Source organism: Eucyclogobius newberryi, unplaced genomic scaffold (genome assembly GCF_026437365.1).
Source record: "Eucyclogobius newberryi isolate DKJ021-1_F unplaced genomic scaffold, fEucNew1.0.hap1 SCAF_3, whole genome shotgun sequence".
NCBI lineage: Eukaryota > Metazoa > Chordata > Actinopteri > Gobiiformes > Gobiidae > Eucyclogobius > Eucyclogobius newberryi.
Genome location: NW_027315945.1, coordinates 28,998,939 through 29,011,909, shown reverse-complemented (window position 1 = coordinate 29,011,909; position 12,971 = coordinate 28,998,939). Strand labels below are relative to the sequence as shown.

The 12,971-nt window shown below is 41.5% G+C and overlaps 1 protein-coding gene and 1 long non-coding RNA gene across 2 annotated transcripts; one reads left to right on the top strand and one right to left on the bottom strand.

Moving 5' to 3' along the window:
- Positions 1-463: 463 nt before the first annotated feature.
- On the bottom strand, positions 464-6,268 carry rnf41l (ring finger protein 41, like). The gene is made up of 6 exons (XM_072461352.1): positions 6,045-6,268; positions 5,311-5,450; positions 3,346-3,508; positions 2,572-2,692; positions 1,329-1,498; positions 464-704 (listed from the first exon to the last, which is right to left on the bottom strand). The coding sequence occupies exons 1-6, from the start codon at positions 6,248-6,250 to the stop codon at positions 467-469; spliced, it is 1,038 nt and encodes a 345-aa protein (XP_072317453.1). The 5' UTR covers positions 6,251-6,268; the 3' UTR covers positions 464-466.
- A 3,143-nt stretch (positions 6,269-9,411) lies between these two features.
- LOC140373536 (uncharacterized) lies at positions 9,412-11,141 on the top strand. Its single transcript, XR_011929032.1, has 3 exons — positions 9,412-9,529; positions 10,318-10,491; positions 10,961-11,141. It is a non-coding gene; the product is annotated as an uncharacterized lncRNA (long non-coding RNA).
- The last annotated feature ends 1,830 nt before the right edge of the window (positions 11,142-12,971 follow it).

The following is a 12,971-nucleotide window of genomic DNA, read 5'->3' as shown; positions in this document are numbered from 1 at the left end:
CACAAACACCCGACAATGTCCAATTTGTCAAATGACAAAGTGAATCATTCAAAATTTAGCATTAGACATAGTTTCGATGAGCCTCCCCACTTTTTTATAAGAAGAATTCATGCTTTGTCACTACTTAACTAACCAGTGTCAGCTTGGGGAAAGAAATAAGACTATTCTTTTGTGTTAAATGGCAGTGATGGCAGCCCTTTGATTCTTTATTTTTGAAAAGAAAAAGCCGACTCAAAAACTGAGAATGATCAATATAAGGGTTAGGGTCAGGGTTGCTTCATAATTTAATTCAATAATTGACTTCATAATTTAAGCGTTCACCGGGAAAGAGGTCAGAGAGAGACACTGAACACAACGCTGAGGCCGGCAAAGTCTCAAGAACGGCTGCAACCTAAACCCTGCTGCCTGTGACATAAATCATACAAACATTTGACGCCTGTAGGATCAGGTTTGGCATCCGATGCCTTCAGATGACTGTGACTTCTCGGCTCTTCTTCTTGATGCAGTCCAGAGTGAGGCTGCGAGTGCCCCCCCTGTGGGCCGTGAGCTGAGGCGACAGCGGAGCCTGGCCCGGTGCGTTCAGGGTTTGGGCCGAGTGTAGAGACAGACTGGAGGCGTGGAACGGGCTCTCTCTCTTCTGCTGGCGACTGGACTCTGTCAGCAAAGTCCATTCAGAGGACTGAGCGCGGTCCAGGCGCTGCTCCCTGCACAAGTGTGGCAGCTTTATTTACTATAAAACTCCCCTATTCTTCATAATAACTGCAATATGTAGTAGGGCTGGGAAATTCATTACATTTTAATAACATTTAGATCCAAACATCATGGGTTAATGTAAATGTTTATGAAATGAATAGCAGGAGTGGGTAGTACTCAACTATTCACATTTAATAACTTTTTGTTACTGTTCTTTTCCGATTCGTTTTCTGATGTTTTTAATAAGGAAAATCAATAAATACAAAACGTGATCAATCAATATGAGAAAAAAGTTGTGAATTCAGACTTTGGTAGAAGAAATTAGACTATTTTTATGTTCAATAGCACTGATTTAATTGATTCCTGAATTGTTTGTCTTTTTTTAAAATCACATCAAGATTGATCAATATGAGGTTGGAAAAAGCCCAGTCAAACATTTATATATAATAATAAATAAAAGTATGTCGATATGCAAAGATGGACTGTATAGCTTTTGTAATGAAAAAGCCAAAATGTCCAACAACAAAAAAAAGTGATAAGTGAAGCGTCATGCAGATTCGACTCGATCGGTTACTCGTAGGTTGGTTGACATTTTAAAGTGACACTTACAGAGCATATTGGGCTCCTCTCCTCACCTCTGGTCCCGGGCGGCTCCTTCTGTGGGCGGTTGAGCTCTTTGGGGCGGGTCTCGGAGCAGTTCCATGAGTTCCCTCTTCTCCAGTTCGGCCTCCGCCAGCTCCTGTCGCCTCAGACGCTCGGCTCCCAACAGAGCGCGCACGTCGCACATCACACGAGACAGCTGGCCCTGAGGAAAGGAACCGGCACGGCATGTTATCACACTTATACTTACAACCACAATAACCAGAATAACCAAATAAATCAAAATGAAATGATCAGGTACAGGCAGGCGCTTGAGCTTGTCCAGCCTTGTCAATAAATGGATAAATCATTTTTGTTTCCACAGTAATAAGAATTCAATTTAGAATGATTGATGCTAGTTATTTTTTAATCATAATGTGAATAATCAGATGATACAGTATGTGCCAAAGTGTGTCAATGAATGTCTTGGTTGAGGTTTCAAAAATGATACAGTAATGAGTACAGATGTTATACCTTTTTGCAAAGTTTTCTAATTGCATGGGAAGGAATTGTATGCAGTTACAGAATATTGAATATACCTGAATATAAGTGTTGTATTTTTGTAATGTTTTCCGTTACATGGTCCAAGCAGATAACTGTGTCCTGAATGCTTAGAATACGTTCCGCTTTGTGTTATGTTATAGTGTATAAACAACAGAGGCTCGGTTTGTTTCACGGTCGTTATATGTTCATTATGACTCATGGGATGAAGGAAAAACGCCTCATCCATTTGTCTCCCCAAAGATGTGCAGTTTGAAGCCTAAACTGTGCGATGAAGCACATTTAGAGTGTGATCTGAATGCCACCGAAATACAAATGATTTAGTCCTTAGTTTATTTAAACGGGGGCAGATACAAGAACATTGCCAAACCTTAGCACAGCAGTCCGATGCCAGAATGCTTATAACCGGAGCTAATTCACTGCACTTCTACCTTACAAACTCTAAAATTGTAACGCAAATTAGTATTGTGAATAGGTATTTTCTGTACATTTATTTACTCCCTTACAGCCGGGATCTACTGTTTATTATCATTTTGCATGTGTCTTCCACAGTGGTTTGTTGTCCCAGAATTGGACCATCTTCCTATAAATGTATATCAGAAAGGCCCATGTGAGGCTCTGGGTCCCAAATATCCATCGACGGGTCAGGAGCGCTTGTGTGGATCAGTGTGCCCATCAGCTCTACTCTAAATGTAAATGTTGTGAATTAGTTCCCTAAAAAGGTGTTCGTCCGCTGACCTTGAGCTCCTCCACCTCGTTCTTCAGCTGTGACTCTTTCTGGACCATGTGCCTTCTCTGGGAATCCAAACGAGACTCCATTTCCCGTCTCACCTCCTCCACTTTGCACATCATCTCTTCCCTGTCAAAAGCACGAACAAGCGACGGGAGAAAGTCACTTGTCATGGCAGAGCTAAATACACAATAAAGCAGAGATGGGAAGTATGAAAGGTGCAAAAACGAGACATGAGAATAAAGATAACTTCAGCATAAAAAAAAAATCCTGACATTAAAATTTGCTGAAACAAACCCTGGTCTAGTCCTGAAAAACTAGACTAGATCATGACTTAACCGGGACTGGAGCGAGTCCAAACTGAGTCTACTGAAAAGGAATCGAACCAGGATCAAACCAGGACAAATGTATTAAATTGGGTACTAATTGATATTGATACTGGAAAGAAAATGACATAAATTGTACAAAACTTAACCTTTCCTGATTCATTTTGGAATGGTCTCAGCAAAAACGAGACCACATGGTTACATTAATGAAACTATTATAATTTTTTTACATTCGATTGTCTAAAAATTGAGGCTTTTGTATCATTGCGGTATCAAATTTTTTATCAGGTATCGAGCCTTTTCTTTAATATCGAAATTGTGTTTGACCAGGACCAGTGTGAACGCATCAAAAACGAGGCAAAAACATGCTACATACTGTACGTTATTTACAGTATTAATAATGGCTAAAAAACTCACGAAGATTGTTCTATGAAAAGATGACATTGCAGTTTATACCTAAGCATTTCCACTTCGGTGCGTAACTCGGCGACACAGTTGTGCTGGACCGGGTCTGTGGAGAGCAGCGTGCGTCCGCAGCCGTTGGGACAAGACCTGCTGCGAAAACTGCACTCGGACAGATGAGCTTCCAGACCCCGTCTCTCCACCTGCACCGGGCAACCTGACGCACAGTATCACACCAATCTGACATCACCCGACTTCCTCTCACCTTCTTCACCTCAAAACAAACGGCCCAAACACGTCAAACTGAAGGCGGGCGATTTGACGATGTGAAATCTGATTGTGATCTGAAGCTGAACCAGTTTGGAGAGATTGTTTCATCAGGATTCACAGTGTTTCCGTCTGATGCTGACCAGTCACAGATGAAGGGAATACATTTTGTTTAGCCGCTATATGAAGCTATTAATTGTTCAAGAATTGTAAGAATAGGACAAAATCTTGTGCCATGAAATATAAAGTAAACAAGGTAAACAACAGGGTTTGTAAATATAAAAGAAGACCAAATTAATGAGGTTTTTTTACCCATTTGTTTACATTTTCTTTGGGATTACTGTTGCCAAGGTACACTCCTTAAACTAGTTCCAAAAAGTAGTTCTAAAATAAGAGCAAATATATTAAATAAAATCTGAGCTCAAAATGTTGTACTGAATCGCACCATTTTTTTTTATTATAAATCATGTCAAAATCTCGTCTCGTTCTCGTGAATCCCGATCTCGTGTCTCGTCCCGTCCCAGCAATTATTAACTGTAATAATATATAAAAATTGTGATATGTTTATTTCCCCATATCGCCCTCCCCTAAATCAAACGTCAAACCACGTCCCATGCACATGCACTACCTACCGCAGTGACAACATATGTACGCTCCATCTGCCAATCACAACCAGATGATTAGAAGCACAGTTACAAGAAGAAAAAACGACATTAAAGCGGAGAACACTGTTGTAGACATGTTTTTACAGGTAAACCTTACATGCCCAGTGGGTTTCTTTCATGAGTCAGAGCTGAACTGGGCAGATAAAAATGTATTGTTTGTATTTGCCTATAAACTGTTGTACTGCAGATGATTCCGCTTTGTTTAAGTTAATAACTATAATTACTGGGCCTGAAATAAAGGAAATAACCGTGAAATAAAACGTTCACCTTGTTCTCTGAATCACCAAACAAAGAGCAAATGGACCTCGAATAAACTGAGCAGGCATTTTATAATAATGATAAACAGTAGCTTTTATTTGCACAAATGGGGACATTTTTGGGATTTCCTTAATATTGAAATGTTTTATTTATTTGATCTAAATTAATCTATGACTAATGATTGTTACTTAAGTGTTATATATAGCAGTGTATGTAAAAAGTAAGTATATAATGTTCTTTAAAATAAGGTTTTCCGAAATTTTCCTATTGCATGGACAAATAAAGCCTATCTTATCTTATCCAGCTTCAGGGTTATTGTATCATTTGCATAAAGTATTTTTTAATTGTTCATTATTTATTCTGTAACAGTGAACTGCACTTAATAATGTGACACAAGTTGTTGGTTTATATGGCATTTTTTACCCAATCGCTATGGAAACTTGATCAGGTTTAAACATTTGTCTTCTGTTTGAATATTTCTCTCCGAAATTGTCAATTGCTTTTAGATATATACTCTCCTTCTCTCCATCACAAAACGAGGCATTCTCTCGAAACCGAACACACGAATGCAACACAAATGTGGGAGTTTAAACTAAGTAAATTGGGTGCACTGTAACCATAGCAACAGCAGTGGCCACCTGTTGCTGTCTCAAAGGTGTCACATTACCACTTTACTGCTCTATACGTCATATAAATGTATGAATTGGCTTTTGATACAGATTTTCGTGACCCTCCTGCTCCATATGCGAGAAGAAAAATGAGAATATCGGTCTTGGTGGGTCGATAAAGTCTTTGTCTTGACACTGGAGGAGTTGAGTGATGGTCCTACCCGTGTTGGAGCAGGATATGAAGGCAAAGTCGCACTCGTCCTCGTGAGCGTGCAGGTTCTCCAGGGGGAAGACCAGCTCACAGCCCTGACCCGCGTTCACACAGCGGATCTGCAGCCGGTTCAGGTCATTACGCATGTACCTGCAGAAGAAAGTGTGTCAGATGATACCACCACTGGCCCTCTGGGTGCTTATTGGGATGAGGGCAATGACATTCATATTGTCAATGCGAAGATTGTAGATGGTATAGTGGGATTATGGATCTAAACCTCAATTGAATGTGAATATGATCTGTTTATTTATTTTTTATTCACACCACGTGAAGCTTTGAGCCACAAGCCCTTCTTTCGACAGCCCTTCGTTTGGTCTTTTATCTGTTTATTAATCATACCACCTTAAGAATGCCCAATTTTGTTTAATCTCAGAGGTTAAGCGGGGTTGAGTCTGGTTATTATCTGGTTACATGTAATTCTATGACCAGAATGATGCTTTGAAGTGACTCTGAAAGGTGTTAAAAGCACCTGTCTGAATGATCCACTGCGTTGTAATATTACCTTCCGCTTCAAACATGTTTCAATACGTGACCCTCAGTGAAAAACAAATTGAAATAAGTTCAACATGTGCGGATTTTTCTTAATAGAGAAAAAAATGCCATATTACAAAAGAATACTTCTGACCCAGGGACATCACTCTTTCTTCTAAGGGAAAGTTTGTCATGAATCTCGCTGTGACAGACCTGTAGAGTGGTTTGAGGTTGCCTGAATCCAGAGGCAGTCTGTCTTCAGGGCAGGAGCTGTGATGGACTAACCAGCTGCTGATGCAGGCGCTGCAGAAGGCGTGTTCACATGGAGCCTGAAGGGGGCGCTCCAACACGTCTCGACACACACAACACAGAAGCCCTTCATTCACATAGCCAACAAACCTCTCCAGATCAAACCCCATCCTGAGACAAAAATAGACAAAGACCAGGCCACATTAGCAACACTTTATCCTGTAGATTAGATGGAATGAGTCGTGAATAAAACATGACTCTGCTACTCCGACAGAATTATTTGGCTACTGGTTGAGAATGTGTCTAAAATTGTCGAAAAAGGAATGTAATGGATTTTCTGTAGATAGAAGTGACTCATGACTAGTTGTTTAATTGTAATCAAATGTTGACACTTGCAATAGTTGTTTTCTGGACTATACAGACTCTAATACACACGTGAAAAGACTTTTAATAACAAAGACAGTGGCATTATTATATCAAAATGTCAAAAAAAAAAAAAAAAGAATGTTAGATTTTAAAATACAATACAGTAAATTATTCTCAAACTAGAAGACTTTGGTCACCATAATTCAACCTTTATTTAGTTACAAATGTATTTTTAAAAAATCTCTACGTTAAATGAAAATAATTGTTTGACTACTTGACTAATCACAATAATAATTGCTGACTACTCGACTACTAAATTAGCCTAATCGATAGATACAGCACTAATCTATTCTGTACAATAAAATATGAAGTTTTAGTTAAAGACTTCCTTCAAAAACAACTTTGTGCAATAATCAGTGAAAGTATATTTTCACGGTGGTGTCAGGAGTAGAATCTATATACATTTTTCCATGTAACAACAATTAATATAAAATAGAATAGAGAATAGAAATATGCAATAACAAATCACAAAATAACTATTAATTAAAAACATACTTAAATCTAACTTATCCAGACTATTAGAAATACTTTGAAATGCCTAATAAAATACAACAGTTGCAAGGCTACAAAACTAGTACACAGTAAGTGGTGGTTATGTACAGCATGTGTGTCGTCCTGTGTCTGCTTGTCTTTGATCTCTGTCATTTATGTGCTGACAGCGCATAAAACCTCAGTGTTTTGTACCAATGATGATTCAAAAAGCACAAACTCACCTCCTCAGACTGTCCTGTGTCTTTCTCTGGGACCGCTCTTCTTCTGCTCGTCTTCTGCTCCTACCTCTCTTTGCGGATGCACCCAGGTGAGGGGCCTTTCCCTTGGGACAGTGTATCCATGGAGACGCACCCTGACAACCAGACCACCAGCCCGCCAGCTGTCAGATGAAAACCAACCACACAGGCAGCATTACAGGAAATTAAGACACGCTGGGCAAAATGTGGACAAAGTGTGTTTTTCAGTGAGTCGCCATTATAACTGTTGTGTATTTTTAGTCGATGGAGATTACCGCTGTCCCTGCCGTTCTCGCTCCCTCCCGATGGCCCATCCCTTACCAAGTTTCCCTGTGAACGTGGGATTAACATGGGATTATGCACTCTCTCCCGCTCTGATTAGATGGCACACCACAACATCACATCCGGACAAACAGCAAACTTCAAAAAGCAAACCATCAAAATGCCTTTACTAGTGGTGTATGCCAAACTGAGCTGTATGTTATATTAATGCTACAATCTCAATGCTTAATCGTAATCTGATGTTTACTATTGAACAACTCTTCAAAAGCAATTACATATCAATACAATAGAGGATTCAAAACACTTTAAAAGGCACAGGGACAATAATAATAATGAGCGCTTGCCTTCTTCTCCCAAAAATGTCAAAATTATTGTACATTTTTCATGTATTTGTTTTGTTTATTTTTAGATTATTTGAAAGATTCCACCGTTTTTAATAGAGACTCCAATGCTAGGCTTATGATAAGTCTTATGTAGAAAATATGGAGTAGGTCAAGTTAAAAAAATAGATCAATGTCACTATAATAAATGATCAAAAGAATCCATCCATCCATCCATTTTCTACCGCTTGTTCCCTTTCGGGGTCGCGGGTGACTGGAGCCTATCCCAGTGACTTCGGGCCTTAGGCGGGGTACACCCTGGACAGTGGCCAACTTGTCGCAGGGCCAACACAGAGACATAGACATTACAGACAAATATTCACGCTCACATTCATTCACTAGGGCCAATTTAGAGTCACCAATTTTGCCTAACACATGCATGTCTTTGGACGGTGGGAGGAGCCGGAGAACCCGGAGAGAACCCACGGTAACACGGGGAGAACATGCAGACTCCACCCAGAGAGATTTGTTGAAAATACGGTCTCTTTGTGGGTTTCATATTTCCTTTCAACATTTTGAGGACTTTTTTTCGTTAAATTGCTCATCGCCATGGCAACTGTTCTAATCTCTCATCATTTTGAAACCCATGGATACCTTATCAACTGACCCAGTATCAGACACAACTTGCTCCTGCCCCCTTCTGGCAGTGCGACGTCACTACACATTAGAATCAGAACATTAAGAAAAATACGCATTCTAAAAGTGCTGGGCCTACAGTTTTATAGGGTCACACAATTCTAGTCAAATGTTAATATATGGACTACTTCTTCTTTTTTTAACATTTCAGAATGGAGGCAAAGGTGAAGTTTAACCCAATGCAGTTTAAATATATCTGATAATATATTTCATAATAGACCAGCGTTTAAATACATTTACAGTTGGTATTTTACATTATTTGTTTATTTCATTTGAGATAATGATAAGACAATCCTGATTTTTAGGTTGTACTGGCCAAATACAACTAAAAATGTTTACCCTACAATAGTATTAATTGACAGATACGTTGTAGAATAGATTCAGTTGTAGTCATCTGGACTCTTTTTGAGGAGAGAAAACAGAGTCCAGATGACTACAACTGAAGCTTTTCCTACAATGCAACACTCCTCAACAAATGATGAATTACACCGACATATCTACTGACACATTTCATACTTTACCACAAAATATACTTATTATTCAATTCAAATACAACTTTAGTGGCTAGAAAATAGCTTTTCCCCATCATTTTTAACAGATAAGTAAACCATTTGGCCATTTTTGCCATTTGGAGGTGACAAAAATGGTAAAAAAACAAACAAAACAAAAACAATGTGCTGATTCTAGTAGGAAAATGAAGATGAGCACTTGATACGACGTGAAAACTCGTGCTCTTTTCATCAGTTTAGCCGTGGATCTATTACAGTAGCTCCACGCAGAACATGCAGAACACGCAGAATACGCAGCTGCGCCAACAAACGTCATGCAACCACGTGCACTCATTTAACCCCGCCCACTGTCGGAAATGAACCAATCCGGATGCGCAGCTCTTTAGCGGGAGAAAGCCCAATGTTTTGAGAATAAACTGGCGAAAAACAACGCTGTGCATCTGAAATAGCTGAGATTTAACATCGGCGATAAAGTACTTTTATCTTTGGTATGTATGACACGATGTTCAGTCAAAGTGATTAATAAAGGTGCGTTTTGCGTTGGGCTACGAACAGTTTTGTTGTTAGCCTGGTGCTAACGCCGGACCCGGAAGTGGATCACAACAGCATTTTAGTGGAAGAAATACATGGATCTGAAATAAGTAAATCATTATTTCTCCATTCATTTGTATCCACCACACATTTTTTCTCCTGCGCAACTAGTGGTTCTTATTCAATGTTCTTTATTGTTTAAACTTTGAAGTAACATGTCTGCTATTTTATTTATCATTAGACAGTACTTTTAGTTGGGTAGAATGAGATGCCAAAATAATTAATATCACAATCTTCTTGGAGCCAGATCACGACTTAAAGTTTTCATGTAAAAAAAATGAATCAATATTTTTGCTTCATGTTGATCAATCATAATTTCCCCATTTGATTTGAATTTAAATTTGATTTTGGTTCTCAACAGATTAAGAAAACTATTCATGAACATAAATAAGCCTTTGAATCAGTGCCATTTAACACAAAAATAGTCCAAGTTCAGAACTCTCCCCAAAACCACATGCTTTTACTGGCAGAGAATTGGATGCAGACCTCTTGACAATTTAATAACGTCGATGATTTGAAACGATTCAATCTTATTAGAAAAGTCTATAATAAAACGCTCCACCGTGTAGTCCTCTCTCTTCTGGGAAACGTTGAGTAGTAGACAACTGTTTATTAAAAGGACAATCTATGGTGCATTGTTTAACCATATCCCACTGCTGTTTTGATATTTGCACTTTGCTTTTAGGAGATCGTCACTGATTCTGTTGAAACCATGAGGCGCTCAGGGGCTCCCAGTCAGCTCCTGAATAATCCAGTCAAAAAGCCCAGATTTGTTCCTCCTGCAACATCCGGTTCTAATTTCTCCTCGCCTTGTTCCAAACCATTCACCCCAAAACAGAATGTCAGTGTCCTTGATAAGGTAAATAAACCATTTTAAATTCAATAGTTTGCATTCATATTCTAGTTAAATTTTCCTCAGAAACTCAGATCGAGGAGGAGCAGCATGTTATGTTAATAGTCCATATACAACTGTATTTACTCTCTAAAGATGTATCAATTAACTGACACATGTCGTCAGGTGTAACACATACCAAAAATAATTTGGTTATCTTATTAGTTAAATTATTCTAGTTATATGATTTCTATTGGTCATGTAAATTTACCCTGTTTTCAGTGTTAAATGAGTACATTTTGACACAATACTAAAAGTTACATTTTTCTTGTGTATTGACCCAGTTAATATAAAGATAATAACCATAATTCTAAGACTACAATTAACCTTCTGATGTTACCACAAACACAATGGACTAACATTGCGTGATTGTTACCCTTTTCATTTAAGCGTTCTTAGACTATTTAAACCACATGTACACTTTATATCCCGCTAGATACAAAGAAGTCTGACTCCTGATGGTCCAAGTAAAGCCGGTCCAGATGCCCTCCCTAAAGAGGCGCATGTTGCCACACCACTGTCTCGAGCTCTGGCCCGTGTTTTAAGTGCAACAGAGAGCAAAGAAAACAACCTTTCGGAGTATCTTGATTCAGCTGAGCACACTGGAAGCCCCGAAGGTAAGAAACACGAGCATAAAACTGTTTCTGATTTAGTAAAAGATGCATAGGATCCGGTCCATGTTTTGTCCTGACTCTGGCTCCAGCAGAAGGCCGGTCCATGTTTAGTCCTGACTCTGGCACCAGCAGGAGGCCGGTCCATGTTTAGTCCTGACTCTGGGCACTAGCAGGAGGCCGGTCCATGTTTAGTCCTGACTCTGGCACCAGCAGGAGGCCGGTCCATGTTTAGTCCTGACTCTGGCACCAGCATGAGGCCGGTACATGTTTAGTCCTCACTCTGGCACCAGCAGGAGGTCTGTCCATGTTTAGTCCTGACTCTGGCACCAGCAGGAGGCCGGTCCATGTTTAGTCCTGACTCTGGCACCAGCATGAGGCCGGTCCATGTTTAGTCCTGACTCTGGCACAAGCAGGAGGTCGGTCCATGTTTAGTCCTGACTCTGGCACCAGCAGGAAGCCGGCCCATGTTTAGTTCTGACTCTGGGCACCAGCAGGAGGTCGGTCCATGTTTAGTTCTAACTCTGGCACCAGCATGAGGCCGGTACATGTTTAGTCCTGACTCTGGGCACCAGCAGGAGGCCGGTCCATGTTTAGTCCTGACTCTGGCACCAGCAGGAGGTCTGTCCATGTTTAGTCCTGAATCTGGGCACCAGCAGGAGGCCGGTCCATGTTTAGTCCTGACTCTGGCATCAGCAGGAGGCCGGTCCATGTTTAGTCCTGACTCAGGCACCAGCAGGAGCTCGGTCCATGTTTAGTCCTGACTCTGGCACCAGCAGGAGGTCGGTCCATGTTTAGTCCTGACTCTGGCACCAGCAGGAGGTCGGTCCATGTTTAGTCCTGACTCTGGCACCAGCAGGAGGTCTGTCCATGTTTAGTCCTGACTCTGGGCACTAGCAGGAGGTCGGTCCATGTTTAGTCCTGACTCTGGCACCAGCAGGAGGTCGGTCCATATTTAGTCCTGACTCTGGCACCAGCAGGAGGTCTGTCCATGTTTAGTCCTGACTCTGGGCACTAGCAGGAGGCCAGTCCATATTTAGTCCTGACTCTGGCACCAGCAGGAGGCCAGTCCATATTTAGTCCTGACTCTGGCACCAGCAGGAGGCCGGTCCATGTTTAGTCCTGACTCTGGCACCAGCAGGGGGCCGGTCCATGTTTAGTCCTGATTCTGGCACCAGCAGGAGGCCGGTCCATGTTTAGTCCTGACTCTGGCACCAGCAGGAGGGCGGTCCATGTTTAGTCCTGACTCTGGCACCAGCAGGAGGCCGGTCCATGTTTAGTCCTGACTCTGCCACCAGCAGGAGGTCGGTCCATGTTTAGTCCTGACTCTGGCACCAGCAGGAGGTCGGTCCATGTTTAGTCCTGACTCTGGCACCAGCAGGAGGTCTGTCCATGTTTAGTCCTGACTCTGGGCACTAGCAGGAGGCCGGTCCATGTTTAGTCCTGACTCTGGCACCAGCAGGAGGCCGGTCCATGTTTAGTCCTGACTCTGGCACCAGCAGGAGGCCGGTCCATGTTTAGTCCTGACTCTGGCCACCAGCAGGAGGCCGGTCCATGTTTAGTCCTGACTCTAGCACCAGCAGGAGGCCGGTCCATGTTTAGTCCTGACTCTGGCACCAGCAGGCGGCCGATCCATGTTTAGTCCTGACTCTGTCACCAGCAGGAGGTCGGTCCATGTTTAGTCCTGACTCTGGCACCAGCAGGAGGCCGGCACCAGCAGGAGGCCGGTCCATGTTTAGTCCTGACTCTGGCACCAGCAGGAGGTCTGTCCATGTTTAGTCCTGACTCTGGGCACCAGCAGGAGGCCGGTCCATGTTTAGTCCTGACTCTGGCACC